Source organism: Podarcis muralis, chromosome 12, assembly GCF_964188315.1.
Source record: "Podarcis muralis chromosome 12, rPodMur119.hap1.1, whole genome shotgun sequence".
Taxonomy (NCBI): domain Eukaryota; kingdom Metazoa; phylum Chordata; class Lepidosauria; order Squamata; family Lacertidae; genus Podarcis; species Podarcis muralis.
In genome coordinates, this window is record NC_135666.1 from 976296 (window position 1) to 1002262 (window position 25967).

At 55.7% G+C, this 25967-nt stretch overlaps 1 protein-coding gene across 3 annotated transcripts; it reads left to right on the forward strand.

Annotated features, from left to right (window-relative positions):
- The first annotated feature begins 831 nt into the window (after positions 1–831).
- ASIC3 (acid sensing ion channel subunit 3) lies at positions 832–25961 on the forward strand. Of its 3 annotated transcripts, none has more exons than XM_028750376.2 (11): positions 832–1673; positions 15604–15754; positions 20220–20347; positions 20593–20743; positions 21287–21343; positions 21454–21607; positions 22616–22707; positions 22796–22875; positions 23826–23897; positions 24344–24399; positions 25833–25961. In XM_028750376.2, the coding sequence occupies exons 1-11, from the start codon at positions 1119–1121 to the stop codon at positions 25909–25911; spliced, it is 1575 nt and encodes a 524-aa protein (XP_028606209.2). In that variant the 5' UTR covers positions 832–1118; the 3' UTR covers positions 25912–25961. The 3 variants fall into 3 exon arrangements, with proteins under 3 accessions (XP_028606209.2, XP_028606207.2, XP_028606208.2); XM_028750374.2 differs by lacking the exon at positions 832–1673 and adding an exon at positions 11285–11686; XM_028750375.2 differs by lacking the exons at positions 832–1673; positions 24344–24399 and adding an exon at positions 11285–11686.
- Positions 25962–25967: the final 6 nt, after the last annotated feature.

Genomic DNA, 25967 nt, shown 5'->3' on the forward strand with positions numbered 1-25967 from the left:
ATGGCTACCAGTTTAGACGGAGTTAAAAGGTGGGGCAGATCTTCGGGGGAGCAGGTGGCTAGCACAATGGCTGCCTCCAGGATGAGGGGTACCGACCCTCTGAAGACCAGTTACCCTCCAGTGGGGCAAGAGGGGCATTAATTGGCCATCCAAGGAGGGATTGGGCCGGCCATGGGGAGCAGAAGGTTCTGCAAAGGTTGCGGGAGTGAGAAATTGAAGTTCGCACTCAGTCCACACTCCTGGAGGGAGGGCAGGGCGATTTCCTCTGCCCCTCCCTTCGCATGGCCTGTCCTGTTGCTGGTGCCTCTTCCCACCCTTCTGGCACCCGCTTCCTCCTGGGCCACCTGTTGGGGGGGCAGTCTTGGGAATCTGAGGCGAGAGGCCCATGTAAGGGAAGTTGCCCCCAGTTCCAGGCGCCACACAGAGGCAGCTTAGTGTCGGGGAGCCCTTGGCTCACTTGGAGAGCTCTGGCGTTGCGATTCCTGCATCGCAGGGGGTTGGCCTAGATGACCTTTGGGGGTCCCTTCCAACTCTACGGCTCTCTTTTCTTCTGAGCCGCCTTGGGTCCCCCTGCTCCCTGCCAGAGCCTCCCTCTCGGAGGGCGCTCTGGAGTCCCCGGCTGCTGCTGGGGCTGGGCGGGGAGGGGGCTGGCCGAGGACCCTTCCCTGCGCGGCGTGGTCCGGAGCGGGGCGCGCGCGGAGCCGCCTCCTTGGCGGAGCCGCTTCCGCAGCAGCAGGAGCCGCAGACTGCGAAAGAGGCAGAGGCGGCGGCAGGCAGTGAGCCGACGAGGCGCGCAGCTGAGCCTGCCGCATCCACCGCAGAGCCCCCCGCGCTGCGCCCTTTCTCCGGCAGGAGGGCGAGGCTGCGCTGGGAGGACCCCCGGCCCGTCGCGGTGACTGGGGAGGGCGAGGCTGCCGCCCCCTCGCCTCGCCTCCCGGGGATGGGCGCTGCGCCGGAGAGAGCCCCCCGGCAGCGCCGCGCAGGGCGCCCCGGCCACGGGCGGCGGGCCAGCGGGGAGCGCGCCGCGTGGCAGCGGGGGGTGCGCGCCTGAGCAGCGGCAGCGGCAGCAGGTGGGGCTGCGCGGAGGCTGGGCGGGTGGCGCCCCTCCGGGAGATGCCATGATGCGCGAGGTGCCCGGGGCTGGCATGGCCCGCGGGGAGCGCCTGCCCGGCCTGCGGGCCTTCGCGCGCGCCTCGTCCCTCCACGGGCTGAGCCACCTGGTGGCGCACGGATCGCGCTCCCTGCGCCGCCTGCTGTGGGCGCTGGCCTTCGGGGGCTCCCTGGCGCTGCTGGCGCTGGTCTGCGCCGAGCGCGTCGCCTACTTCCTGAGCTACCCGCATGTCACCAAGCTGGACGAGGTGGCCGCGCCCAACCTCACCTTCCCCGCCGTCACCCTCTGCAACCTCAACGAGTTCCGCTTCTCCAAGATCACGCGCAACGACCTCTACCACGTGGGCGAGCTGCTGGCCCTGCTGGACGCGCGCCACGAGGTGGCCCCGCGGGGCGACCCCGAGCTGCTGGCCGCCCTGCGGGACAGGGCCAACTTCAGGGGCTTCAAGGCGCGCCCCTTCGACATGGCCGACTTCTACAACCGCACCGGGCACGACCTGGCCGAGATGCTCTGGCAGTGCACCTTCCGGGGCGCCAACTGCAGCGCCAGCAACTTCACCGTGGTGAGGGGCGGACCCGGCTCGGGGGAAGGGGGCCGGGGAGGGCAGGGCACCGGGGAGGCGGCTCAGAGGGGACCGCGCAGCGCCCGCGCTCCCGTCCCGCTTGCGCGTTTCCCGCGGAGGGTGCCGGCTGCGTGGCCACCGAGGGAACGGGGTGCGGGGCTAGGCTGCCCCCCGCGGGCCGGATCCAGCTGGAGGCTCTCCTTATGTGTGGTTGCTGGGAAGAGTGGTCCTACCGTCGGGCAGAGGGAGGCGAGGTCCCGGGACAGGTCGGGGCAAGCAGCCCTCCTGGCAATTCTTCCTGCGGGTCCCACCTGCTGGAGGAGAGAGACACACCTGTCACCTTTTGTGGGTGGGGGACGCTCTCCTCTGACCAGGGTTTGGGGTCAGGAAGGGGCAGACTTTGGACATCTTTGATAATATGGGAACCTCAGCCCAAATGGATGTTCTCAGTTATAGATCTTCTCAATTTTGGGCTCAGGGGAACTGCATGCACACCTTGAATTCATCATTAGGTCAGGGCAGCAGTCAGCTCGGATTGGATTCTCTCTGTGTGTGTGGGGGGGGGGAGTGTAGTGGCTGCCATCCTGCCCTTCGCCTCAGGCAGCTAAACTTGGTTCAGCCCTGGGGGCTTGTCCAGCAAAGAGCAGCAAATGCCTTCCCAGGGAGGATTTGAACCCAGGACTCCTGGCTTCCAGCACAACTCAGGATTTGGGGAGCCAAATCGCCACCTCAGCCGGCATTCCCCAAACCCTGCGCTCCTCCCTCCTCTTCCATCCTGGGCACTTGCTCCAGGGCCCTCCTTGCCGGCGCCTGGGGCTGCCCTGTGCCATCAGAGGTTTCGCTCCTCTGGGCCCAGGTAGGATCCCAGGTGGGGGGTTGGGGGGAGGGGAGAGGGGCCACTTCTGCTGGGGTGTGGCCTCATCCCGGGAAGAAGGCTGCATTTAGCAAGGCAGCATGAACATTGCGGGTGAGGTGGAGGATTTGGTTAGCTGGAGGCAGAACTGGCCTGAGAGCTTCTAGCAAACCAGCTCTGGGCGCAAACAGCCTTGGGGGTGGCATCTCCCTGCCCCTGTGCCATCCTGAGCACAGGTGGGCATCAGTGTGCAATGAAAGGGGCGTGGGGGGAGCCTCGTGGTGGACTTAGCTGGACCAAGGCTGTTTGGAGCCACTGAGCGCTGGGCTTGTCTCTCCCCGGAGACCTCTTGAGGCAGCTCCCTTGGGGTCCCCAGCTGAAAAGGGAGCACAGCAGCCCTGCAGTGGGGGCCACGGCCACCACCCTCCGCTCCTGGCGCAATGGGGCACCTGGGAGCAGCTGCAGGAGGAGGCAGGTCTGCTTGTGGGGGAGCTGGAGGGTGAACAGGAGAGCAGAGAGGCCTGCCTTGCTTGGGGTGCTGCAGGGAGCAGCTGTCAAGGAGAGGAAGGGGGTCTTCTGGTGGGGAGAAACAGGAAGCCAGCCATTCCCCAGGGCTGGGGGGCTCAGAGGCCCAGTCCCTGAAGTGGAGCGAGACCAGCCCCCACCCTACCCCATCTCATGAACCAGCAGGCCCCCCTCCCCAGATTCTGAATATGCAAAACGGGGTAACGTCTTGAATGAAAAATTGGGGGAGGCCAGGTAAGCTCTGCCCCACGTAATTGATTCCAAGGCATGGCACAGATACACCCCATTTGAGTGGCAATGCGCACCAGTGTTGTGGGGCCCCGGCCTCCCCAGGAGTTGGCTCCTATGGGGGTTTCTCTATAAGGGGCAGAGCTGTTTCCACTGGGGGGGGGCTGCTTTGTCTCAATGGATACCTGATGGGGGTCCCTCACTTCAGGGGCTGCAGAGTGTGATCCTCTGCCTCCCCTCCCCCATTCCACCCACAAGGAGGTGAGGGATGCTAGGCTGGTTGGTCAAAAGAGGTGGGGGGGCAGAACTCGGGGGGGGGGGCACATAGAGGCCCAGGAAGCTAAGGGATAGGGTGGGAGGACAGCAGAAGGCGGTCACGGCAGTGGGGAGTCAGCAGAGCCATGGGGAGAGCAGGAGTGAGGGGGATGGACAGGGCCTTGCTAAGGCCACAGTGGGGGGCAGGGGGGCAGCTTGAATAAAATATGGGGGGGCTGGTAAGCCCCACCCCTTATAATTGGCCACAAGACGTAGTGCAGGCACACCATTTGAATGGCAATGCTCATTAACTTTTGGGGGGCTGGTCCCCTCAAATAGTTTTTGGGGGGCGGAAGGGACCTTGGCCCCCAGGGTTTAGCTCCTATGGAGAGAGGCATTGTGCAGGGGGGGGGTCTGCCTGTCTGGGACTGGGGAGGCTCCAGTCTAGGGCCAGGAGAGGCAGATTCCTCAGTGGGGCCACCTCAGGGCTGCAGGACCCCCCCTCCTGTGCCAGGCTGGGCACAGAGCAGAGCCAGCCTGGTGCCACCATCTCTCAGTCTAGGAGCACAGCTGGGCGAAGCGGGGCCACGGGCACCCCCAACTTGGGCCCCAGATTATGGGAACCCAATGACACCCGCAGCATCATGTGACTTCACAGGGCCTCCGACGTCACCTCAGAGGTTGCCTTGGGCATCGCATCAGGCCTCTGACGTGACTTCTGGTAGAAACTGGAAGCCCCGTCAGAGCACCTACAAAAATTATGGGTGCCCAGGCACACAGGGCTCCCTAGAGTTGGCGCCAGTGAGCGGGACCCCAGTAGGGTTGGCTTGAGACTCAAAAGGTCTAGGGAGCACCTGCCACTCTGTTCTTCCTGGGGCTCCCTGGCCGTTTTAGGGGCTTATGGACCCTAAAACGAGGGTCTGGGTCAAGGCTCCTGCTGGGTCTGGTTCTGTGAGGCTGGGGCTCAACTGCTCTCATTTCGGCTTCCAGGGCACCTGAGGGTCTCGACTTGGGTGCCCATTAAGCTGATGCCCTTCTCACTTGTGGTCAGGGTGGCATTAAGAGGACTGGGCCACTTCATGCGGGGGGAGGAGGGGGCTCTGGGGGGCTCCATACAGGGTGGTTCTGCTCTGCTTCCATGGTCACTGTCTCCCAATCCCACAGAAGGGGGGAGGGCTGCTCCTGTGGTCGGATCCTGCTTGGGGGCTCCCCATTGTGCCTGGTCCCTGTCAGAACAGGAGGCTGGACCAGGGAGGCCTAAAATCTTATGTTACGAAGTTTCGCTGTGAAGCCAGTCGGATTGTGGAGGGGCCAGGGAGGGGGCAGCTCTTCCTTCTCACAGAGACACCCCCCCCACACACACACACTCCAGCTTTCCAGTTCATCTTAAACGTATCCCAGGGTATTGCTGCAAATCTCTCACCAGCACCCCCAAAACTATGAAATGCTGGCCCTGCGCACAGCTTTGCATGCCCCAAGGAGGCTGGGGGTCTTGGAAAGTGGGGGGCATTGAATGGGTGGAAAGGACAGCTGCTCCTCTGCCAGGCCCCCTCCCCCCCGACACCTGAGGCTTGGAAGCTGGTAGGGGAAGACTAGATGGCCCTTGGGGGTCCCTTCCAACTCTTCAGTTCCATGTTTCTGTTTTTCCTGCCACTGGGACACCCACCTGCCCCAGAGGAATGACTCTGCTTCTGTCTTGGACCCCCAAATTCCTCCCCTCTTCTGCCCACCTCTTAGAAAACCTCCCCCCCCCACCTGGCCCAGTCCAGTGGCCCCTTCTGCCAGGGGGGCAACCAGGGACTCCTTTGCAGGGGGGCAGCATGCAAAGTCTCCCTTTTTGGGGCAACAGGTTTATTAATTGCCATTGGCCGCGGCAGCTGGAAATGGACCCTCCATGGCAAGAGGCAGTCTACCTCTGATGACTGTATGAGCAGGGGAAGAGAACTGCTTTGGTGTGCGCTTTGGGGGCTGGTGAGGCTCAGGGGGCCCTGAGTTTGCCTTGAAAAAAGCTTCTGGATTGCCCAGATCAAAAGCTGCCCCCAAGGTGCTGCCCTGGGCAGGCGGCTCAGCAGAGGAGACCCCAGAGTCTCCTGCCCCACAGCCAGGGGGCCCTCTGCAGTTTGCCCACAGCTCTCCCCCCTTGCGCTTCCTCCAAAGCACCCGTTGCCTTGACAACATCCACTCCTTCCTGGGACAATCTGTTGCCATGGTGACTTTGCCCATCTTCAAGGCAACTGAGCTTGTTGCCAGGGCAGCAGCTGCTCCCTCCCCCCCCCCCCCAGGGTGGCCTGTGGGGAAGGGTCCTGCAGGCTCCAGCTGGATAGCCAATGTGGGGGAAGCATCTCACGAGAGGGGGCAGCCTGCCAAGGAAGGTGCCAAGAGTGTGGTTTTACACACACACACACACACAAACAAACGGCAGTTTCTTCCCTTAGCCAAAAAAAGGAAGAAAGCACCTGCCCTTCTGGATCTCTCTTTCTGAGAAACCGGGGGCCGTTCCTGGTCTCATCTGGCCCCCTCACCCATTTCTGCTTTTCTGTGCAGAAGAGGCCATCGATTTATCGATTTCTGCAGGGGTGTTTTCAGACGCCCTGAGCTGCTTCCTATCCCTTCCCCAATATTCGCTCTCACACAAACACCCTTTGCTTTTTAAAAAAACACACCAACACACCGGCTGCAATTAGCTCTGTGTTTCTGCACTATTGATCCTTCCAGACTCAGGGGGGGGGGGGGGATAAATCTGCCACCCAGGAAATGAGCTCCCTGCACAATTAAGCCATTTCATCCCAGAGCCTCGCTTTGCCCTCCTCCTCCTCCGCTCTGCCTGCCTGGATTCCTTGCAGACAGATTGAGACTCAATTACCTTGAATAATTCCTGCAAGTTTTGCCACTTCAGAGGAGGAAAGTTGCTGAGTAGCCCCTCCCTGGGAGGCAGCTGGGCAACAGCCTGTTTCTGGGCTGCCAGCATAAAACTCTCTGTATTCTAAAAAGAAGTACCGTATTTTTCGCTCCATAAGACTCACCTGACTATAAGACGCACCTAGTTTTTAGAGGACGAAAACAAGAAAAAAAAATATTCTGAACGAAATAGTGGATGTATGACTTTTGTGGTTCATGCTGTGGACAGAGACATGTGATTTGACAGTGAGTTTGGGGTAGCCCATTGCAAAAATCTTGAGAATCCATGTGGATCCGTGCTTTGTAACCATGTTTTTGCACCACTGCAGCCCCACGAAACAGTGGATGCGTGATTTTTTGTGTGCAGGCTGTAGCCATGGGCATGCTATGTGATCTGATGGTGAATTTGGGGTGATCCAATGCAAAAATCCTGAGGATCCATGGGCTTTTACCTCCCCCCTCCCAGGCAGCCTCCTTTATCTCTAGCGTCCCTTATCTCCCTCCCCAATCGGCAAACAATCAGCAGCTTTGTTTCAACACCCCCTTCCCTCTTTCAAAAAAAAGGGGGGGGAGCATGACCTGCTTTTTGCCCCTGGGCAATTCGGCTCCAGGGACCACACATTCACTCCATAAGACGCACAGACATTTCCCCTTACTTTTTAGGAGGAAAAAAGTGTGTCTTATGAAGCGAAAAATACGGTACTTCTCCACGAAGCACCTGACTCCACTATGGCCCTCACGGCCACTCGCTTCGTGGTCAAGTGGGCATTTGAACCCTGGTTTCTTCCAGGTCCTAGTCTGGTACTCTAACCGTTATTGGATGCTTTTGCATGTTTTTAAGCAAAAGCTGGCCTCGTTCCCACCTTCTAGAACTCAGTTACAGAGAAAAGAAAGCCTTTCTTCCTGAGTTAAACTGTGGAACTCCTTCCCACAGGAGGCAGATACGGCCACCAACCCGAATGGCTTTTAAAGGGGCTTAGGCAAATTAATGGAGGAGGAGAAGGCCACTGATGGTTATGAACTGTGATGGCTGTGCTCTAACTGCTGAGTGGCTGGACCTGATCCGCCAGGCTCTCCTTAGGCCCTTGGGAGGCCTCTCCCTGCCTCCTCCCCAAAGCTGAATCGTCCAGGGTGCAGCTGGAGCAAGGACACCAGGACTCGAGTCCCCAGAGCCTGAGCTTTCTTTCAAAAAATGAAATGAATAAAACATCCGTCTGCAGCCCACCTGGAAGCAAAGTTAGGCATCAAACTGTGCAGGGCATCCACCTGACTGGAGAGCAGACTTTCTCCAGGACACGATGGCTTCCTCTTGTTCTGCAGAGCAGGTCCAGGAGTTGGAAGGGACACTGTCTGTGCAGCCCCCCTCCTTCTGTTTGGGGTTGGTGTGGGGGCAGCACACAGAGGCCACCCTGCTTTCTGCCTTCGTGGGCTTTGCGGAGGGTGTTTGGGGGCAGAACATGGCAGCAGACTGGGGGCAGGGGGCATGTTTTGCTGTCCGGAAGGGCTCTTGAACTGAGGCGGGGGGGGAGAGACAGGAGAGATGGGGCTTCCTCGCTGGCTTTGCCTTGCCCCCTCACCTGTGCACTGGGGGCGACTTGCATCTTTACTGGGGACAGAGGGGTGGCGATGTCCCTCTTTGCTGCCTTGTCCTTTAGAAGAGGAGGAGGAGGGGGGCGTCTCTCCCCCATCTTGTGTGCAGATTCTGCCTGTGCAATCCAGCCATGGATTTGCAGAGCTTTTACTGTGTTTAAACCCTCCCCCCCCATAAACCTTCCCTTGTCTTTCTCACCAACCGCCCACTAGCCATATTTCTGAAATGCCATTTTCACAGCGATTGACAGTGCACTCCTGTGCCTACTCAGAAGTAAGTCCCATTGAATTCAGCAAGGCTTACTTCCAGGTGTGTGGGGTTGGGGTTAGGACTGCAGCCCAAATATTTGAGAATTTGAGTCATTTGCACCTTGAAAATCCCCCCCTTCAGCTTTTGTTTAGCTCTCAGACTTGCTCTCGTGTGCATCATTTTTACTGTCAACAACATGTGTGCTTTTGTGTATGTGTGAGAGAGAGAAAGAATGTGGCAAAATGCCCAGTGAAATGTATTGCTGAATGTAGGCTTAAAATTTTCTTTGACTGAGCCGCCTTTGGAAAGTGGGAGCAACTTTCCCCTTTTTTAACGGGACGTTGGGGTTCTAAACATGAAATAACAGACCAGATTAAGATTGGTTGCAGCTTTGAACCCATACTTATTTGCATGAGGGGGTGGGAAGTATTGCAAACATATACAGTCATACCTCGGGTTACAGACGCTTCAGGTTGCGTTTTTTTGGGTTGTGGACCGCCGAAACACGGAAGTACCAGAACAGGTTACTTCTGGGTTTCGGCGGTTGCGCATGTGCAGAAGCGCTAAATTGTGCTTTGCTAAATTGTGCTGGGCCAAGGCAGGAAGTGAGTGAAAGACAATAAGTTAAGTGCACATGCTCAGTTCTTCATTTTGCAATGTGCTGAGAGTTCCATAGCCTTTTGGGGCTTATGCCATTAGGAAATATGTTAGTCTTTCAGATCCCACAAAGGTTAGAGTCTGGCTCAACAGCAGGAAGAACTTTCTGGTGGTCAGAGCTAGAATGGAACCGTTGGGAGCAAGAACTCCTCACATGGTGTCAGGGAAGTCATCTCGTGGGACCAGAGAGCTGGAAGGGACCCAAAGGCTCATCCCGTCAACGAAAGCATCCCTGACAGAGGCCAGCCAACCTCTGCTTAAAAACCTCCAAGGAAGGAGAGTTCGTCCCCTTTTGCTTCACTGTCAAGCAGCTCTGACTGTCAGAAAGGTTTCTTGAATGTTTAGCTGGAATCTCCTTCCTTGCAACTTGAATCCATTGGTTTGAGTCCTGCCCTCCAGAGCAGGAGAAAACCAGCATGTGACAGCCCTGTAGATATTGGAAGGTGGCTCCCGTATCTCCTCACAGCCTCATCTTTTCCAGGCTAGACAGTCCCAGCTCCTTCAACCGCTCCTCATCAGGCTTGACTTCCAGACCCTTGATCCTCTTGGTCTCCCTCCTCTACACACCTTCCAGCTTGTCAACCTCCCTTCTTAAATTGCGGTGCCCAGAACTGGACACAGTGTTGTCAGGAGTGGTCTGATCCAGACAGAAGAGAGTGGGTCTCTTATTTCCCTTGATCCAGACACTGGACTTCTGTTTCTTGAAACTCTTTATTCCGAGACAAAGCAGCCCAGGCCTAGTGATCCCAGGAACTCTTCCCGGTAGATCTTGCCCCAATGAGGCACTTAGGAGGCCTTCCTTCCCACAGCCTTCAGAGTCTCCTCCTCCCCCCCCCACCCCGGTCCTTCCCAAGCAACCGGAGACTCTGATGCCCAGTCTGTCTCTGCTCCACCCTCTTCACCCCTCTCCTGCTCCTGGGAAACCAGCAGGGAGGAGAGCTTGTTGCGCGGGGGGGGGGGGGGGAGAGCCACACCTCTTCACCAACAGACTCATTTCTGCCTCTTGGCCACCCTCCTCTCCAGCCTCCGCTTCTCTCTCTGCGTCTGCACTCCTCTCTGCCCCAGCCTCTTCCTGCTCACTAGACCCTGTTACAGAGGCACCATCTCTGGGGGTGTTGAGGCACCCACAATTTTTTTTTACTGCGGGTGCCCGAAGGGGCGACTCCATGGGGCCTTCCCACTGTGGTGGAGAGCTCTGTCGGGCCCTCCGGCTGCGGTGGCATGTGACTTCACATGTGCGCATGATGTCACACACATGCTCCGGGCTCCCTTGGATAAAAAGCAAGGACACCAGCCAGGAATACCAGAGCAAAACAGCAGCCAGTAGGCTTGGTCTTTATTGAAGACTGTCCGGACATAACTCCCACCTGCCACCAGGTGGAACAAGATGGAAGCCCCCAACAAAAGAGAACCCAAACTTTTATTAGCTGCTAATCCCAATTTTACACACACACCCCCAAACTACATCACTAATACATCATGAAAGGGGAGGTCTGGTGGCAGTAATCTGAGCATCCTGGACCCTGCCCCATGGTTCCCCTTGCCCTCCACCAAACACCCATCAAGTGTAAGAAAAGAGACATTTACATTTCCCTGTTTCCCAGCCAAGTTCATCCCACCCTTTTGTCTTCATCTGGGTTTGTTATTTCTGGAAGGGCTACCTGTCTGGCACTCAGGTCTCAGGATGCCAGGGATTCTCACTCAGGCAGAGGGGCTGCTGAGGAGCTGATCTCACATGTCTATAGGAATTTCTGAAGTTTTCCCAGTGAGCCAGTACAGAGATACATTGATCAGTGAATTCTTACATTTGGTATCATGCAGCAAAGGCCCTTTGAATACACTGGAAGAAACTGTGATGAAGTGTTTTGTGGGGACAAGTCACAAAAGTCACAAAAGTGATTGTGCTGGTTTTGGTAGTGGGCTGCATGTTCATGATATCTGCTGGAGGGGCAACCCCCCCAACCTATACATAAATCCCTGCAACACCTTTGCATCCAGCCAATCCATGTCAGGAACCAATGGACTCTCCTCCCTTGGAGGTCTTTAGACAGAGGTTGGGTGGCCGTCTGTCACGGCCGGCCTGCCCCCCTGGCCCTGGGCCAAGCAGCCTCCTCCTCCATCACCTGCCCGGGATCAGCTGCCGCCTCCTCCTCCTCTGCTGCCCAGAGCTTCCCTCCGGGGCCTGAAACACAACCCCGCAGCAGCTCCCGACCGTCGAGGGACATGCAGGAGCCCAGAGCGGACGAGGCGGCCCCCAGGCCCTCCGACTTTGCCGCCTTTGCGGGCAGCTGCACCCTGCACGGCCTGGCCCACGTCTTCCTGCCGGGCCCCTTCACCCCCCGGCGGGCGGCCTGGGCGGGCGCCGTCCTGCTGGCGCTGGGCATCTTCCTGTACCAGGTGGGCGAGCGGGTGCAGTACTACAAGGAGTACCACCACGTCACCATGCTGGACGAGGAGGCCGGACGCCTGATCCTCTTCCCGGCCGTCACCATCTGCAACTTCAACCGCGTCCGCCGCTCCCGCCTGACCCGCAACGACCTGCACTGGGTGGGCCAGGAGCTGCTGGGGGTGGAGGCCCCCGCCTTCCCCGAGTACCTGAGGGCCCTGGGGAGGGCAGACGAGGGGGGGCTCGGCTTCTACCCCACCCCCCGCTTCGACATGAAGGAGTTTGTGGAGCGCACGGCCCACAGCCTGGAGGAGATGCTGCTGGACTGCCGCTTCGGGACCCGGGAGTGCGGGCCCCACAACTTCACCGCCGTGAGTCCCCTCTCCTGGGCCTGCGCCTACCCACACCCCCACACCCCAATTTTGGCACCCTCAGACCCCCCCCCCCAGCTTCATACCTCCTAATGACAGCCACATTGGGGTTCAGCTGGATGCCCTTTGGGAGTCCCTTGTGCAATTCTGCGTCTGTCAGAGATTCTTTATCTGCGACGGCTGCCTCACGTGGGGTTGGACTAGATGACCCTCCGGGTCCTTCCAACTCTGGAGCTATGTCAGAGACTTGGAGAGGAACGGGAGCAGGCCTCAAAAGACGGGAATTGAAATGCCCGTTGGGGCTCAGTCTGGATGGCAGCCGCTATTTGAGGTCCATTTCTGTGGGGTGTCAGCAGAGGGCAGGGGGGTCACTTGGGGAGGCCGAGGGGGACGGCTAATGAAGCCACTTAGCTGGAGACCCCCCACCTCTGGGTGAAAAGAAGAGCATCACCCCCTTTTCTCTCAGGCAGGATATCTCAGTCTCTAATGCACACCAGAGGTTTGCGTCTAGGGCTGGGCATTGGGGGTGGGGGGCTTGCCCAGATGCGGGGGGCCAGAGATGCCCCTGAGATCCCCCTCCCGCTTCTCACCCCCCCAATCATGTTTCCCTCCTCCTGGCAATCTCCTCTCCAGCAGAGAATCTCTTCCTCCTCCTGCTTCTCTTCCTCTGCCCCCCTCCTGCCCCCCCCAGCCCAGCCTGGTCCCCAAGGCCACTCCTGTTACTCTGCGCTGAGCTGCACCAACGTCTCCTGCGAGAGGCTGGAGCAGCGTCAGCGCAACCCGAGACGGACGATGGCGTGGAGGACGGGGGGGGCAGTGCGCTTTGGGTCAGTGGGGGCCAGAGAGGAGGCTCTCATGCCGCAGAAACGGCCCTGCGCAAGTTTGGGAAGGCCCTGCTCCAGGACCTTGGCAGGGGGTGGAAGGAGACTCTGGGGCCGTCCAGCCCCTCCTGGGTCATCGATTTCCTCCCCACTGCTTCCTCCCGACTTCCATGTGCAGCCCAGCCTCCTGTTCTCGCTGCGGCCAAAGGGAAACCAGCAAGCAAGATTCGAACTCAAGAGCAACTCTCTGGGTTTCCAGCAACTGGGATTCGGAAGCATTGTGGCCTCTGACGGTGGCCTAGGAGCCTTCAAAATGAACAGGAATTTGCACAATCCTCTCTTAAAGCTGTCCAAGTTGGTGGCCATAGAATCGTAGAATTGTAACATTGGAAGGGACCCCTAGGGGTCATCTATTCCAACCCCCTGCAAGGCAGGAATCTCAGCTGAAGCATGGGAGGGGTGGCTAACACCCCAGAGGACAGGATCACACTTCAAAACGACCTTGACAGATTAGAGAACTGGGCCAAAACAAACAAGATGAATTTTAACAGGGAGAAATGTAAAGTATTGCACTTGGGCAAAAAAAATGAGAGGCACAAATACAAGATGGGGGACACCTGGCTTGAGAGCAGTACATGTGAAAAGGATCTAGGAGTCTTGGTTGACCACAAACTTGACATGAGCCAACAGTGTGACGCGGCAGCTAAAAAAGCCAATGCAATTCTGGGCTGCATCAATAGGAGTATAGCATCTAGATCAAGGGAAGTAATAGTGCCACTGTATTCTGCTCTGGTCAGACCTCACCTGGAGTACTGTGTCCAGTTCTGGGCACCACAGTTCAAGAAGGACACTGACAAACTGGAACGTGTCCAGAGGAGGGCAACCAAAATGGTCAAAGGCCTGGAAACGATGCCTTATGAGGAACGGCTAAGGGAGCCGGGCATGTTTAGCCTGGAGAAGAGGAGGTTAAGGGGTGATATGATAGCCATGTTCAAATATATAAAAGGATGTCACATAGAGGAGGGAGAAAGGTTGTTTTCTGCTGCTCCAGAGAAGCGGACACGGAGCAATGGATCCAAACTACAAGAAAGAAGATTCCACTAAACATTAGGAAGAACATCCTGACAGTAAGAGCTGTTCGACAGTGGAATTTGCTGCCAAGGAGTGTGGTGGAGTCTCCTTCTTTGGAGGTCTTTAAGCAGAGGCTTGACAACCATATGTCAGGAGTGCTCTGATGGTGTTTCCTGCTTGGCAGGGGGTTGGACTCGATGGCCCTTGTGGTCTCTTCCAACTCTAGGATTCTAGGATTCTAGGATCCAGGACAGGTGGCCATCCAGCCTCTGCTTGAAAACCTCCAAGGAAGGAGAGGTCACAACCTCTCAAGGGAGGCCATTCCAAGCTCTTCCTGATGCTTAGTTGGAATCTCCTGCCTTGTAACTTGAAGCCATGGGTTCGAGTCCTACCTTCCAGAACAGGAGAAAGCAAGTTTGTTCCCTCTTCCATGTGACAGACATATGTGAAGATGGCCCTCATGTTTCCTCTCAGCCTAATCTTTTCCAGCTTCAACATCCCCAGCTCCTTCAACTGTTCCTCATAAGGCTTGGCTTTGTTAACGGAGAAATCTGAGGGCTCCCTTGGCCAAAAAACAAGGACCCCAGCCAGGAATACCAGAACAAAACAGCAGCCATCTGGGTTTGTTATTTCTGGAAGGGCTACCTGTCTGGCACTCAGGTCTCAGGATGCCAGGGATTCTCACTCAGGCAGAGGGGCTGCTGAGGAGCTGAGCTCACAGGTCTAGATGAATTTCTGAAGTTTTCCGATCTGAAGAAGTGTGCATGCACACGAAAGCTCATACCAAGAACTAACTTAGTTGGTCTTCAAGGTGCTACTGGAAGGAATTTTTTTGTTTTGAAGTTTTCCCAGTGAGCCAGTACAGAGATACATTGATCAGTGAATTGTTACATTTGGTATCATGCAGCAAAGGCCCTTTGGATAGACAGGAAGAAACTGTGATGAAGTGTTTTGTGGGGACAAGTCACAAAAGTGATGCTGCTGATTTTGGTAGTGGGCTGCATGTGCATGACATCTGCTGGAGGGGCAACACCCTCCCAAACTATACATAAATTCCTGCCACAGCTTCCAGGCCCTTGATCCTCTTGGTCGCCCTCCTTTGTCCACCTTCCAGCCCAGAATTGGACACAGGATTGTCAGGTGTGATCTGACCAAGGCAGAAGAGAGCAGGACTATTACTTCCTTCCCCTTCCCTGCCTCCTGGGGGAGGGAGTTCCACAGATTAACTCAGCATTGCACAAATAAATCCACAGAATCCAATCCATGGAATGTCCACCAGTTTCAGAGAGGGGGAGAAAAACTTTCCCCATACCACTCCCCCCCCCCAGGGCCAGGCAGCCAGAGGGGCCCCCGCTGATGTTGTGGGGGGGAGCAGTCTGCCTGGCCAATGGTCAAGGGGGACAAGAGTTGGTGGGGGCCCCTGCTCCCTCTCAGACTCTTGGAGGGTCCCCCACCTTCCATACCAGAAGCCCCCAAAGGGCAACCAGAAGGGGGTTGGGGGTCCTGGTGGGTGACCTCCTGGCTGCCCCTCTGCTCAAGAAAGCAGGCGATAGAGGAGCTGGAGGGGTCTCTGAGGCCCTTTGGACCCCATAGGAATGCTCCTCTCTGTGGGTTTGGTTCCTGCTCAGCTGAAGCCAGGCTCAGTGGGGCAGGTCCCGGGTTCAGTTCCCAGGTAGGGCCAGAAAGTACCCCTGAGGCTGAAACCCTGGAGAGCTAGTGCTGGCTGGACCAATAATCCCAGGCAGTTTCCATGCTGTTTAGCGCATCCCTTTATCTAGAACCTTGAGGACTATAAACTTGGCTTTTAAAAAAAAAAAGTCACAGAGCACTAGCTTTGCATGCAGACGGTCCTGGGTTCAAGATTCAATCAGGGATGGGAGCACCGCCTGCCAGGGACTCTGTTGAGCCATTGCTGCCAGCCAGTGTAGACAATACTGAGGTGGATGGAGCCATGGTCTGGCTTTGGTGCAAGGCAGCTTCCGCCTTCCTCCTCACGCCACCCCTTTCTCCTCCCCCCTCCTGCAGATCTTCACCCGGTTGGGAAAGTGCTACACCTTCAACTCGGGGGCTCCCGGCCACGCACTCCTCACGACGGTCAAGGGCGGAACGGGCAATGGTCTGGAACTGATGCTGAACATCCAGCAGGATGAGTACCTGCCTGTCTGGGGAGAAACGGGTGAGTGAGGGGTCGGAGGAGGGCACGGGGTGGGCACAGGGTCCTTCTTGGGGATGGGCCCTGTTTGATCCCAGGAGACGATGGAGGTGGATTGAAGATTAAATCTGTCAATTAAAATTTAAATCTCCTGTCCCGCACGTGTGTTAGAAATATGAGAGTAAACAGGCTGTGAAGCCCTTTTAGCAGAGTAAAACCACTTAGGCACTTTGCAGCTTACTGGAAGCTAGGAATTAGTCAAATACACCTTTTTGTCCCTGTTTATTTGTGGTCTGCTGACCTTTCCCCTCTTTGTCCCCATTGCTAAGAGCGAAGAACACACTTTTGTAAGATAAATGAAAAGGTTTACTTACATTTCAATGCGGGCAGCAAATGCATCAAAACAGTATGCAGGTAAAAATACGTCTTAAGTTACAAAAGACAAAATTCGTTTCCGAAACGGAATCTGAGCTCTGAGCAAAGCCCAGGCATGTACCGTATTTTTCGCTCTATAACACGCACCCGACCATAACACGCACGTAGTTTTTAGAGGAGGAAAATCCGTAGGCATGCCACCCGTAGGCATTCCCTCCATAACACGCACAGACATTTCCCCTTACTTTTTAGGAGGAAAAAAGTGAGTGTTATGGTGCAAAAAATACGGTATTTCTGCTCAGTTGCTGGCTTCAAAAGGAAGAGAGACACTGAGGCAAGGAGGAAGGAGGAAAAATTAAAATGCCACGGGATGTAGGGGATATGACACCACAGATCTGTCTTCTCTGGGAATACAGGAACTCTAAGAGGCAGGGGTCAGCAACCTTTTTCAGCTGGGGTGGTCCACCTCCCTCAGACCATGTGGTGGGCCGGACTATATTTAAAAAAATAATAATGAACGAATTCCTATTCCCCACAAATAACCCAGAGATGCATTTTAAATAAAAGCACACATTCTACTCATGTAAAAACACGCTAATTCCCGTACCATCTGCAGGTCAGATTGAGAAGGCGATTGGGCCGGATCCAGCCCACGGGCCTTAGGTTGCCTACCCCTAAGAGTCTTAACCCTTTCTTATGATTATAGAGCTAACTTAATTATTATTTTGACTGCAGATCTTCCCACAGGAGAAATTCCTGGGGACCTCAGAGCCACTGAGAGCTACTCAGGATCTGCTCCTTCCTGTCTAGTGGGGCTCCTCCTGCAGCAGCAATATCCCAGGCCCGGCTGAATCCTCCTCTGCCCCCTCTGTGGGGTTCAGGGGTGTTGGTCTCTCTCAGCCTCCTGAAGCTTCCAGGCTGCCCAGAAGGGGACCCCCTTTCCTTCTTCTCCTCCTAAACTCCCATTTCACCTTTATTATTGTTACTGTATAAGAATAAATTGGAGGTCGGCTTTTACAGCCCAGCTCCCCACCAAGGGACCCTTGAGGTCCGCTATCGGTCAGGGATGCAAATGGAGGCGACACCAAGGAGGCAAGGCAAGCTGCTGGCCTTTATTGGTCTGTTGCAAAATGAGGAGTGGAGCCTTGAACATTGTGCGTTCAGAAATTATAAGAGAAAGACCACCCAAGATCATCAAATCATAGAGTTGGTCCAGCTTCCTGGAATGCAGGAATCTTTTGCCCAATGTGGGTGTTACAGAAAAATCTAGGTGTGAGGCTGCTCAGTCCCCCAGCTCATAGGGCAGAGCCTGTGGGTCCTTGCAGAATAAAGGAAGGAGTCCAGCCACCAACTGAAGCAAATAGCTGTAGACCAAAGTTTATTACGCAACAGGTTCAAAGAGGAATTTTGAACCCCGAGGATGGGGTGACAAGGACTTTTAAAACTTTCCCACCATGTCCCAGAATACAGTTCATTAAGCATCATCACTACATCATCACTACATCAGAAAAGGGGAGGGTTATACATGATGAACATAGGAGGAATGTGTTGGGGCAACAGGCGGATACAGGTTATGTATTGGGAAAAACATTCTAAGCACCTGCTACAAAGGGACAAGAGAACTTGGGTTTGCCTAGTCTGTCACCTGGGCAAGTCCAGAGGAGTGCCTTTGCCCAGCGATTGACACCTATGAGTACTTTCCTGTGAGTACATGACCTCCCGCTTGAGGGATTATGGCGGGGACCGAGTGGTTTCCAAGTCCTTGGCCAATGAAGCAAATTGGCGGTGGAATGAAGGAAACTGGCAAAGGAGTTGATTTTATATGATTGTTAAAGCTAGGTAACTTCCCTGAGCTGTCAAGTCAAAAGGATACATTTATGCATAATATTTGCAACATTTAACAACTTTAAAGATGTGCCCCCCCCCAGTAATTTTCGTAACAGTGGGGCTCAAACCCATGACCCTGGAATTGAGAGTCCTCTCCCAAAAGATACAAACATAAATGGTGGTTATGTAAACTGGGTCATGCTCAGCGTTCCTGTTTCTCCATCATATCTACAAGTCTGTCAATCCAGATGCCTGGCCATACCTGAGAAGGACCGGGCTGAGACATCCTTTTGAACTGGTGAATGCCTGGCCTCCAGAATCCATTGTCACAGAGCTCCCCATTCATACATCTAAGACGCCCTCTGGGCCATTCAACAGATACTTGTCAAACACCAGGAATTTCCTGCTAGACTTGAGAGGGTCTCCCAGAGGTGAACCGCAGCCTGTTTTGTTCAGAATATTTGTTTGATTCACGTTTTAGAATCATATCTGAACGAAGTATTGTTCATTGATAAATCGGCCTTTCCGTTGAGGGAAGGGGGCCCATTGAAAGTGATACTTTCTCAGGCTCTTTGCTGTGCCCGTATCTCCAGACTGAGAGGAGAAATGAGAGCCGCCTTCAAATATCTCAAGGGCTGTAACATGGAAGATGGAGGAAGTTTGTTTTCTCCTGCTTCAGAGGGAAGGACTCGAACCCTTGGCTTCAAGTTGCAAAAAAGGAAATTCTGACTAAGCAGACAGGAAAACGTTGACAGGCAGAGCTGTTCCACAGCAGGGTGGTCTCCTGAAGGAGGTGGTGAGGGTCTCCTTCCTTGGAGGTTTTTAAGCAGAGGTTGGGTGGCCAACTGTCCTGGATGCTTGAGCTGAGATTCCTGCATTGCAGGGGGGGCTGGACTGGATGACCCTCGGGGTCCCAGCACTACAGTTCTGTTATTCTTTGACCTCCTGCTTAGGGCAGAGTTCAGTGGGGCTGGGCAGATTCGGGTGGAGAAAAGGGTGGGAGACAAGAGGCAGAGGGTCGGGCGGTGGGTTGTCTTAGAGAAAGCAGAGCAGGGGTAGCACAGAGCCCAGGGACGGAAGACAAGAAGGAGATCCTACTGGATCCGGCCAATGGCCCAATCAGGACCTGAGCCCAAGAGACCTTTCTTCTCCGGTGGCTTCCAGTAGATGGTACTCAGAAGTGCTGCTGCCTTTGACCGTGGAGGCAGATCGTAGCCATGATGGCTAATGGCCCTCAGTTGGCTTCTCCTCCTCCATGACTTTCCCTAATCCTCTTTTAATCCAGGTTGTCAGTCATCAGCGCCTCCTGTGGAAGGGAGTTCCGCACGTTAACTATTAAATTTGCTTCCCCACATCTGCAAATCTCAGGGTGGTTCATGTTGTAAACAATAAAAATATGCCCTTTTCCCCTTATGGGGTATCCAAGAGCCCATATAGAGTCCTTACATTAGGTTCCCTATTGGTAGGAGAAAACAACAGAGGCCAACCAGAGAATATTGAGAAGCAAAGCAGCTCGTAAGCCTGATCTTTATTAAAGCTGTTGCAACAGGGTGCTCCCCTCACACGCAGGAAAGGAGGACGACCCAGAATAATGGCGCGCAAGGCCTTATAAGGACTTTTGAAATTGCCACCCTGTAGATCAAGACCACCCCCAGAAACAACATACATACATCACAGAAGGGGTGTAACCTAAGACCACCCCCCACAAACATCATTCCTACATCACAGAAAAGGTGGTCTACAACAAAAATCTGAGTGACTTGTTTATCTCATCTGACAGGTTACCTGTTTAATGGTCACTTGATTGGATTGCCTGCTTACTTGATTGGATACCCTGGGGAGCCTGGCCAGTCTCTTCTAATGATAAATACTTAGTAATGATAAATACTTAGTTCCTGAGCCAGGTCACAGGCTCACCCTATTCAAAGACAGACATACCCTTAAGACAGGATTTGTGAAGGGAAAGACAATGGGGAGGCTTTTCCATTTTCCTTTGACCTTGCAGAGAAAACATTTGCTCAGTTTGGGACAGTTTGGGAATCAAAACTGGTTCCAGGTCGGTCTTCCTGTGCTGATCTATGTACACGTTTGGCTGGTACACTTGGGAACATTTAACATATATCTAAGAGCTCAAAATTCCTATCACACATTCACATGACAATGTGCTTCCCTCCATCTCATTTGCCCGTCTGCTTCCTTCCACACCCAGCAGCACCAGTCCCCCCCCCCCCCGCACTCAGGATCCGGCCCTTTCCTTCTCCCCAATGCGCTTGTGTTTGTGTTGCAGATGAGACCTCCTACGAAGCTGGGGTGAAGGTGCAGATCCACAGCCAGAACGAGCCCCCTTCCATCGACCAGCTGGGCTTTGGCGTGGCTCCCGGCTTCCAGACCTTCGTCTCGTGCCAGCAGCAAAGGGTATGTGCCCCTCTTGCCGGCCGGGCTTTCTGGGCAGCGCGATCCCCCTGCCCACTCCCAGGGCCGGCTTCCTGGCTCTCAGCCTTTCCTGCTGTCTCCTATGGGATTTCTCTAGGAATGTGCCCAGCGCTGCCTGGCAGCCCATCTATGGGGCAGAGAGGCGGGGCTTGGTCTTGGGGTGATGACGGACACCAGAGGTCCTGAGAGGGGTCAGCCAACCCCCCTTTTCCCCCCTTCCTCCGCAGCTCTTCTACCTCCCCCCGCCGTGGGGTGACTGCAAATCGAACCCCGTGGAGTCGGCCTTCTTTGCCAACTACAGCATGGCCGCCTGCCACATCGACTGCGAGACGCGCTACCTGGCCGAGAACTGCAATTGCCGCATGGTGCACATGCCAGGTTGGGGGCGGGGGGGGTGGGCTCAGGGCAGGGGGTGGGAGAGACGGGCGTCAAATCTGGGCTGCTGGAGACGTGGGAGGCTGTGGCCCCGGGCAGGCTCCTGGGGTCCACATACTCAGGTTGACATGCCATTGCATGGTCATTCTGGCACCTCCAAGAATTGGAGAGCTGGAAGGGACCCCCAAAGGGCATCTAGGGCAACCCCCTACAATGCGGGACTCGCAGCTAAGGAAACCCAGACCTCCATTTAGAAACCTCTAATGAATTGTAAACTGTCAGAATTGGAAGGGACCCCAAACATCATCAAGTCAAATTCCCTGCAATGGGACACACACCCCATTGGACCTGGCAATGCCCGCTGAACTTTGGGGGGTGGCAGTGGGTCAAGGGGACCCTCCCAAAGGCCCTTGGCATTGATTGGCCCAGGTGCCCACCCTACAGGGCACCTCGAATGACGAGCACCCTCACAGGGAGATGCAGGAAAGTGGGTGCTCTGCTGCCCGCCGTGCCTCCGTTGCCTCAACCGCTGTTCCTCGTGCCCAGGGAACGCCAACCTCTGCACCCCGGAGCAGTACAAGGAGTGTGCCGACCCCGCCCTGGGTAAGCATAGACCCCCCCCTCCGGACCCCTGGGTTGGGTGGGGGGCTGGAGAGAGATTCCTGTCCCTCTCTGGCCAGCCCTGACCTGCCCCATCTGCCCCCCCCCCCCAGACTTCCTGGTGGAGAAGGACAACGAGTTCTGTTCCTGCCAGACCCCCTGCGAGACGGTGCGCTACGGCAAGGAGCTCTCCGTGGTCAAGATCCCCAGCAAGGCCTCCGCCAAGTACCTGGCCAAGAAGTACAACCGCAGCGAGCAGTACATCGCGTGAGTAGAAGCCCCCCCCCCCACTGGGCCCCCTCCGGAAAGATGCCCCCGGCTGCACCAGCCCCCTTCTTTCTTCCTTGTGGTACTTTGTTGAAAGATTTTCACTTATAAATGTGGTATTCATTATTATTATTAATTGGATTTATATACCGTCCTATACCCGGGGTCTCAGGGTGGTTCACATAAAAAGATCACAGTATATAAAATAAAAATAAAAGCAATAATCCAATAATACCCCCCCCCCCCCAAGAGCCACATTTTAAAAGGGTATGGGATGTTGATGAGGTCAACCAAAGGCCTGGTTAAAAGGGAACATAAGTGATATTATCCTAATCTATATATGGTTGCTAATAACCCCCTCCATTCCACACCAACTCATTCCAAATATCAATATACCATATTTTTCGCTCTATAAGACGCACCTAGTTTTTGGAGGAGGAAAACAAGAAAGAAATTATTCTGAATCCCAGAAGCCAGAACAGCAAGAGGGATCTCTGCACAGCGAAAGCAGCAATCCCTCTTCCTGTTCTGGCTTCAGCGATAGCTGCGCAGCCTGCACTCGCTCCATAAGACGCACACACATTTCCCCTTACTTTTTAGGAGGGACAAAGTGAGTCTTATAGAGCAAAAAATACGGTATTTATCCAAAGTCTATGCCTATAGAGGCTTTGTCCTTATGACATCTCCAGCAAAGAGCTGCTTTAGCTGGTCGTTTTTTGGTATAAATGTAAATTCAGATCCACCAAAACCTCTGGCATCGAGGCTCAAACGCTCTCCCACAGTCGGGGCAACATGGACATTTCCAGTTCCACGCAACCCGCCCCCCAATGAATGGCCCCCAAATGGGGACCCCATGGGCAGGGGCAGTCTAGCCCGATGGCGTCCCCTCCCAGCCCTGCCTGAGCGCTTCCCAGGGGCTTCTGGGGAGGGGGGCCCTCCATGGAGGCTGGCCAAGCCCAGGGCTCCCCCCTGCCTGCCTCTTCTGACCCCCCCCTCACCTGATCTCAGGGAGAATCTTCTGGTGCTGGACATCTTCTTCGAAGCGCTGAACTACGAGACCATTGAGCAGAAGAAGGCCTACGAAGTGGCTGGGCTGCTGGGTGAGTGAGGGGTCCCAGGGAGGGCGGGGGGAGGAATTGGGGGGGGGGGTTCAGGCAGAGTGACCTCTCTTTGTTTGCCTCCCCCCAGGGGACATTGGGGGCCAGATGGGCCTCTTCATTGGCGCCAGCCTCCTCACCATCCTGGAGATCTTCGACTACCTGTATGAGGTGAGTGGTGGCCGGGGGGGGGGGGGGCAGGGAGAAGCTGGGATGGAGAGGTGGGGGGGGGGCGGAAGCACCATTGCCGCAGGAAGGCGCTCTGCAGCTGCTCAGGAGGATTCGGATTAAATCGTGCAGAGTTTGGGGCTTTTGAGGTTGGAGAAAAGGCCACACAGGATAGAAGTTTGTAAAGTTATGCATTCCGGACAGAGGTTTTTCTCTCTCACTAGAATGCAGCTGAGTGTCAGAAGGTTTAGGACAGATTAAAGGGACGCAGGTGGTGCTGTGGGTTAAACCACAGAGCCTAGGACTTGCCAATCAGAAGGTCGGCGGTTCGAATCCCCACAACGGGTTTGAGCTCCCGTTGCTCGGTCCCTGCTCCTGCCCACCTAGCAGTTCGAAAGCACACAGTGCAAGTAGATAAATAGGTACCGCTCTGGCGGGAAGGTAAACGGCGTTTCCGTGCGCTGCTCTGGTTCTCCAGAAGCAGCTTAGTCCTGCTGGCCACATGACCCAGAAGCTGCACACCGGCTCCCTCGGCCAGTAAAGTGAGATGAGCGCCGCAACCCCAGAGTTGTCCGTGATTGGACCTAATGGTCAGGGGTCCATTTTCCTTTAAAGGGAAGTTAAACTGTGGAACTCCCTTCCACAGGAGGCCATGGAGGGCTTTAGAAGAGGATCAGACAAAGACATGGAGGGGGAGAGGGCTCTGCGCTGTCCCTACAGTCGGAGGCAGGAGATGCTTCCAAGGCCCAGGAGGGGAGAGCTGAGCTTGTGTTCGAATCTTGCTTGCTGGTTCCCCATAATGTGCACCGGGTTGACCATTGAGGACAGGAGGCTGGGCCAGATGAGCCATTGGCCGGATCCAGCAGGCTCTTCTTAGGTTCTCACCCCCCCTCCAGCCAGCCAGGGACCCCCACTCTCTGCCTCTCTCCCCCCACCCCTCTGCTGCCTGGCAGGTGTTGCGGGACAAACTTCTCAGCTACTACCAGGCGAGGAAGCAGGCGGATCGCAGCAACAGCGACAACCTGGTAAAGTGGCAAACGCCCCCCACCCCCAAGGCTCAGGCTCTTGTGAACCAAGGCTGCCTAAAGACCCCCCCCCAACACACACACCTGAGGGGTAAAATCATATCCTGCCCCCATCTGCGCCTTTCCCAAACGGGGAGGGGGACAGGGAGTGGGGAATGGGCCTTTTTGGTATGGGCAGGGGCTTTTGGGTATGGTGTATGGCCCCCCACCCAAATATGGAGAGCTGGGATTTTGTTGGTGGGATGGAAAAGCTCTCTGCACATGCCCAGAGACCCCTTCCCCTCTCCACCGGCTTCATCTTCTACCCCCCCCCATTGGGATCATTTGCCTTGAGTGTTGCTTCATTGTTCTTTCTGCCCCCCCTCCCTGCCCCCCTCTCTTTGTGCCTCCCCACCCTGACTCATCATCTCCCCCCTCCTTTCCATTTGGCATCTCACCTGCGCCAGGAGCACACGGACCTCCCCCGCAGCCCAGGCACCCAGCTGCCTCCTCACCCTCTCAGGTAGAGGATCCCTTTCAGGGGCACGCTTCTGAATCGCCCCCCCACCCCCCGGTTTTCCTGGCAGCCAGGAGCTCTTGGGTCATTGGACTGGCCTGCTCCCGGGAGGGGGGGGGGTCAGGGCGCTGCTGCTGCTGCTTCAGGGAGCCAGGAGAGGCTGCAGCCAGAATCTGGCTGCCCAGGTCCATAAAGTGGATTTGATTTCTGCATTGCAGGGGGTTGGGCTGGATGACCCCTGGGGTGCCCTCCAATAGTAGAGTATTTTAAGGAAACGCACCTAAGAGAAAGCAGGCAGTATGGAGCTGGTCTGCCCTGGGAAAAGGCAGCTAGATTTGCAGACAGAAAAACGATTTCCTCCCTGTCTCCTAACTCCTGGTCGTCCCATGAAGCTGAAGGATTCATGAAAGGCTAAAGGAAATGACTTCTTTGTGCAGTGCAGTTAAACTCTGGAACTCCTTGCCACAGGAGGCAGGGATGGCCACTCCCCTGGATGGCTTTAAAAGAGGAACAGGCAAATTCCTGAGGAGAGGCTGCCAGGGGATGCTTCTGAATACCAGATGCAGGAAACTGGGGGGAGAATGGATCTTGTGTTCGAATCCTGCTTTTGGGTTTCCCATGATGGGCATCTGCTTGGCTGCTGCCAGGAGAGGATGCCGGGCCAGAGGGCCACGGGCCTGATCCGTCTCCAGGGCTCTCCTTCCTCCTCCTCCTGCTCCCTCCCCCCCAACAGTGGTGCTGCATTAACCGCAGACTCCCCAAAGGGGCCACTGAGTCACACACAGACATTTCCCTGGGTCTATTAGTCATGGTAGAACTTCCACATACAGGAGCAAAATACCTTCCACAGGCGCTCAGGAGAGCTGCAATGGGGGGGGGCAGCCCCCTCCCCCTGCCCCAAAGCGCAGATTTGGCCAAAGGGGTTTTTGGCAAGAGCCTCTTGGAGGACAGAATCTGCTCACAGCAGTTGCAGGGCATGGGTTGTTGTTTTTTTTTTGGGGGGGGTGTTCTCCCGTCTGGACCTGCAACTGAAAAGGCCCCCAACCAAGCCTCGACCCCTTTCTTGGTCTACAGGCAAGCAGGGAGCATGCAAAGCTGCCTCTGGGGGGGTGTGATCTCCCCCCTGCCCTGGGACCCTCAATTGCCATCCGTTCTGGGCCTGGCCAGGAAAAGGTTACCTGGGGGTGGTCCATCATGCCAGCCCCTCATTGCCAGCCCCCTTTCCCCTGTTGGGCGGGGGGGGTCAGCCTCCATCTCCATCTCACCTGAGCGGACGTTTCATGGGGGGGGGGCTTCCATTGCATCCCTCCACGCCACCCCAAAGCCTCAGGAGGCTCTGGAAGCAGCTCAGCTCCCTGCCTGGGGGGGGGACGATGACGATGGTAGCCTTGCCCCCCCAGCTGCTGCTCACTGACTCACCCTTCTCTCTGCCCCCCCAGAGCACCTGCCACACGCTGTGCAGTCACTCGGACAGTGTTGGATACACCCCGAACATGCTACCTCGTCACCCGACTCTAGGCAACTTTGAGGAATTCGCCTGCTGAAGGAAGGGGACCCCCCCCAAAAAGAAACCT

Excerpts from the sequence above, each read along its gene's own strand:
- ASIC3 (XM_028750376.2), top strand. The coding sequence starts at position 1,119 with ATGATGCGCGAGGTGCCCGGGGCTGGCATGGCCCGCGGGGAGCGCCTG. Across the intron at positions 21,344-21,453 it reads GTGTGCCGACCCCGCCCTGG|ACTTCCTGGTGGAGAAGGAC; the intron begins GTAAGCATAGAC and ends CCCCCCCCCCAG. Across the intron at positions 22,708-22,795 it reads CGAAGTGGCTGGGCTGCTGG|GGGACATTGGGGGCCAGATG; the intron begins GTGAGTGAGGGG and ends GCCTCCCCCCAG.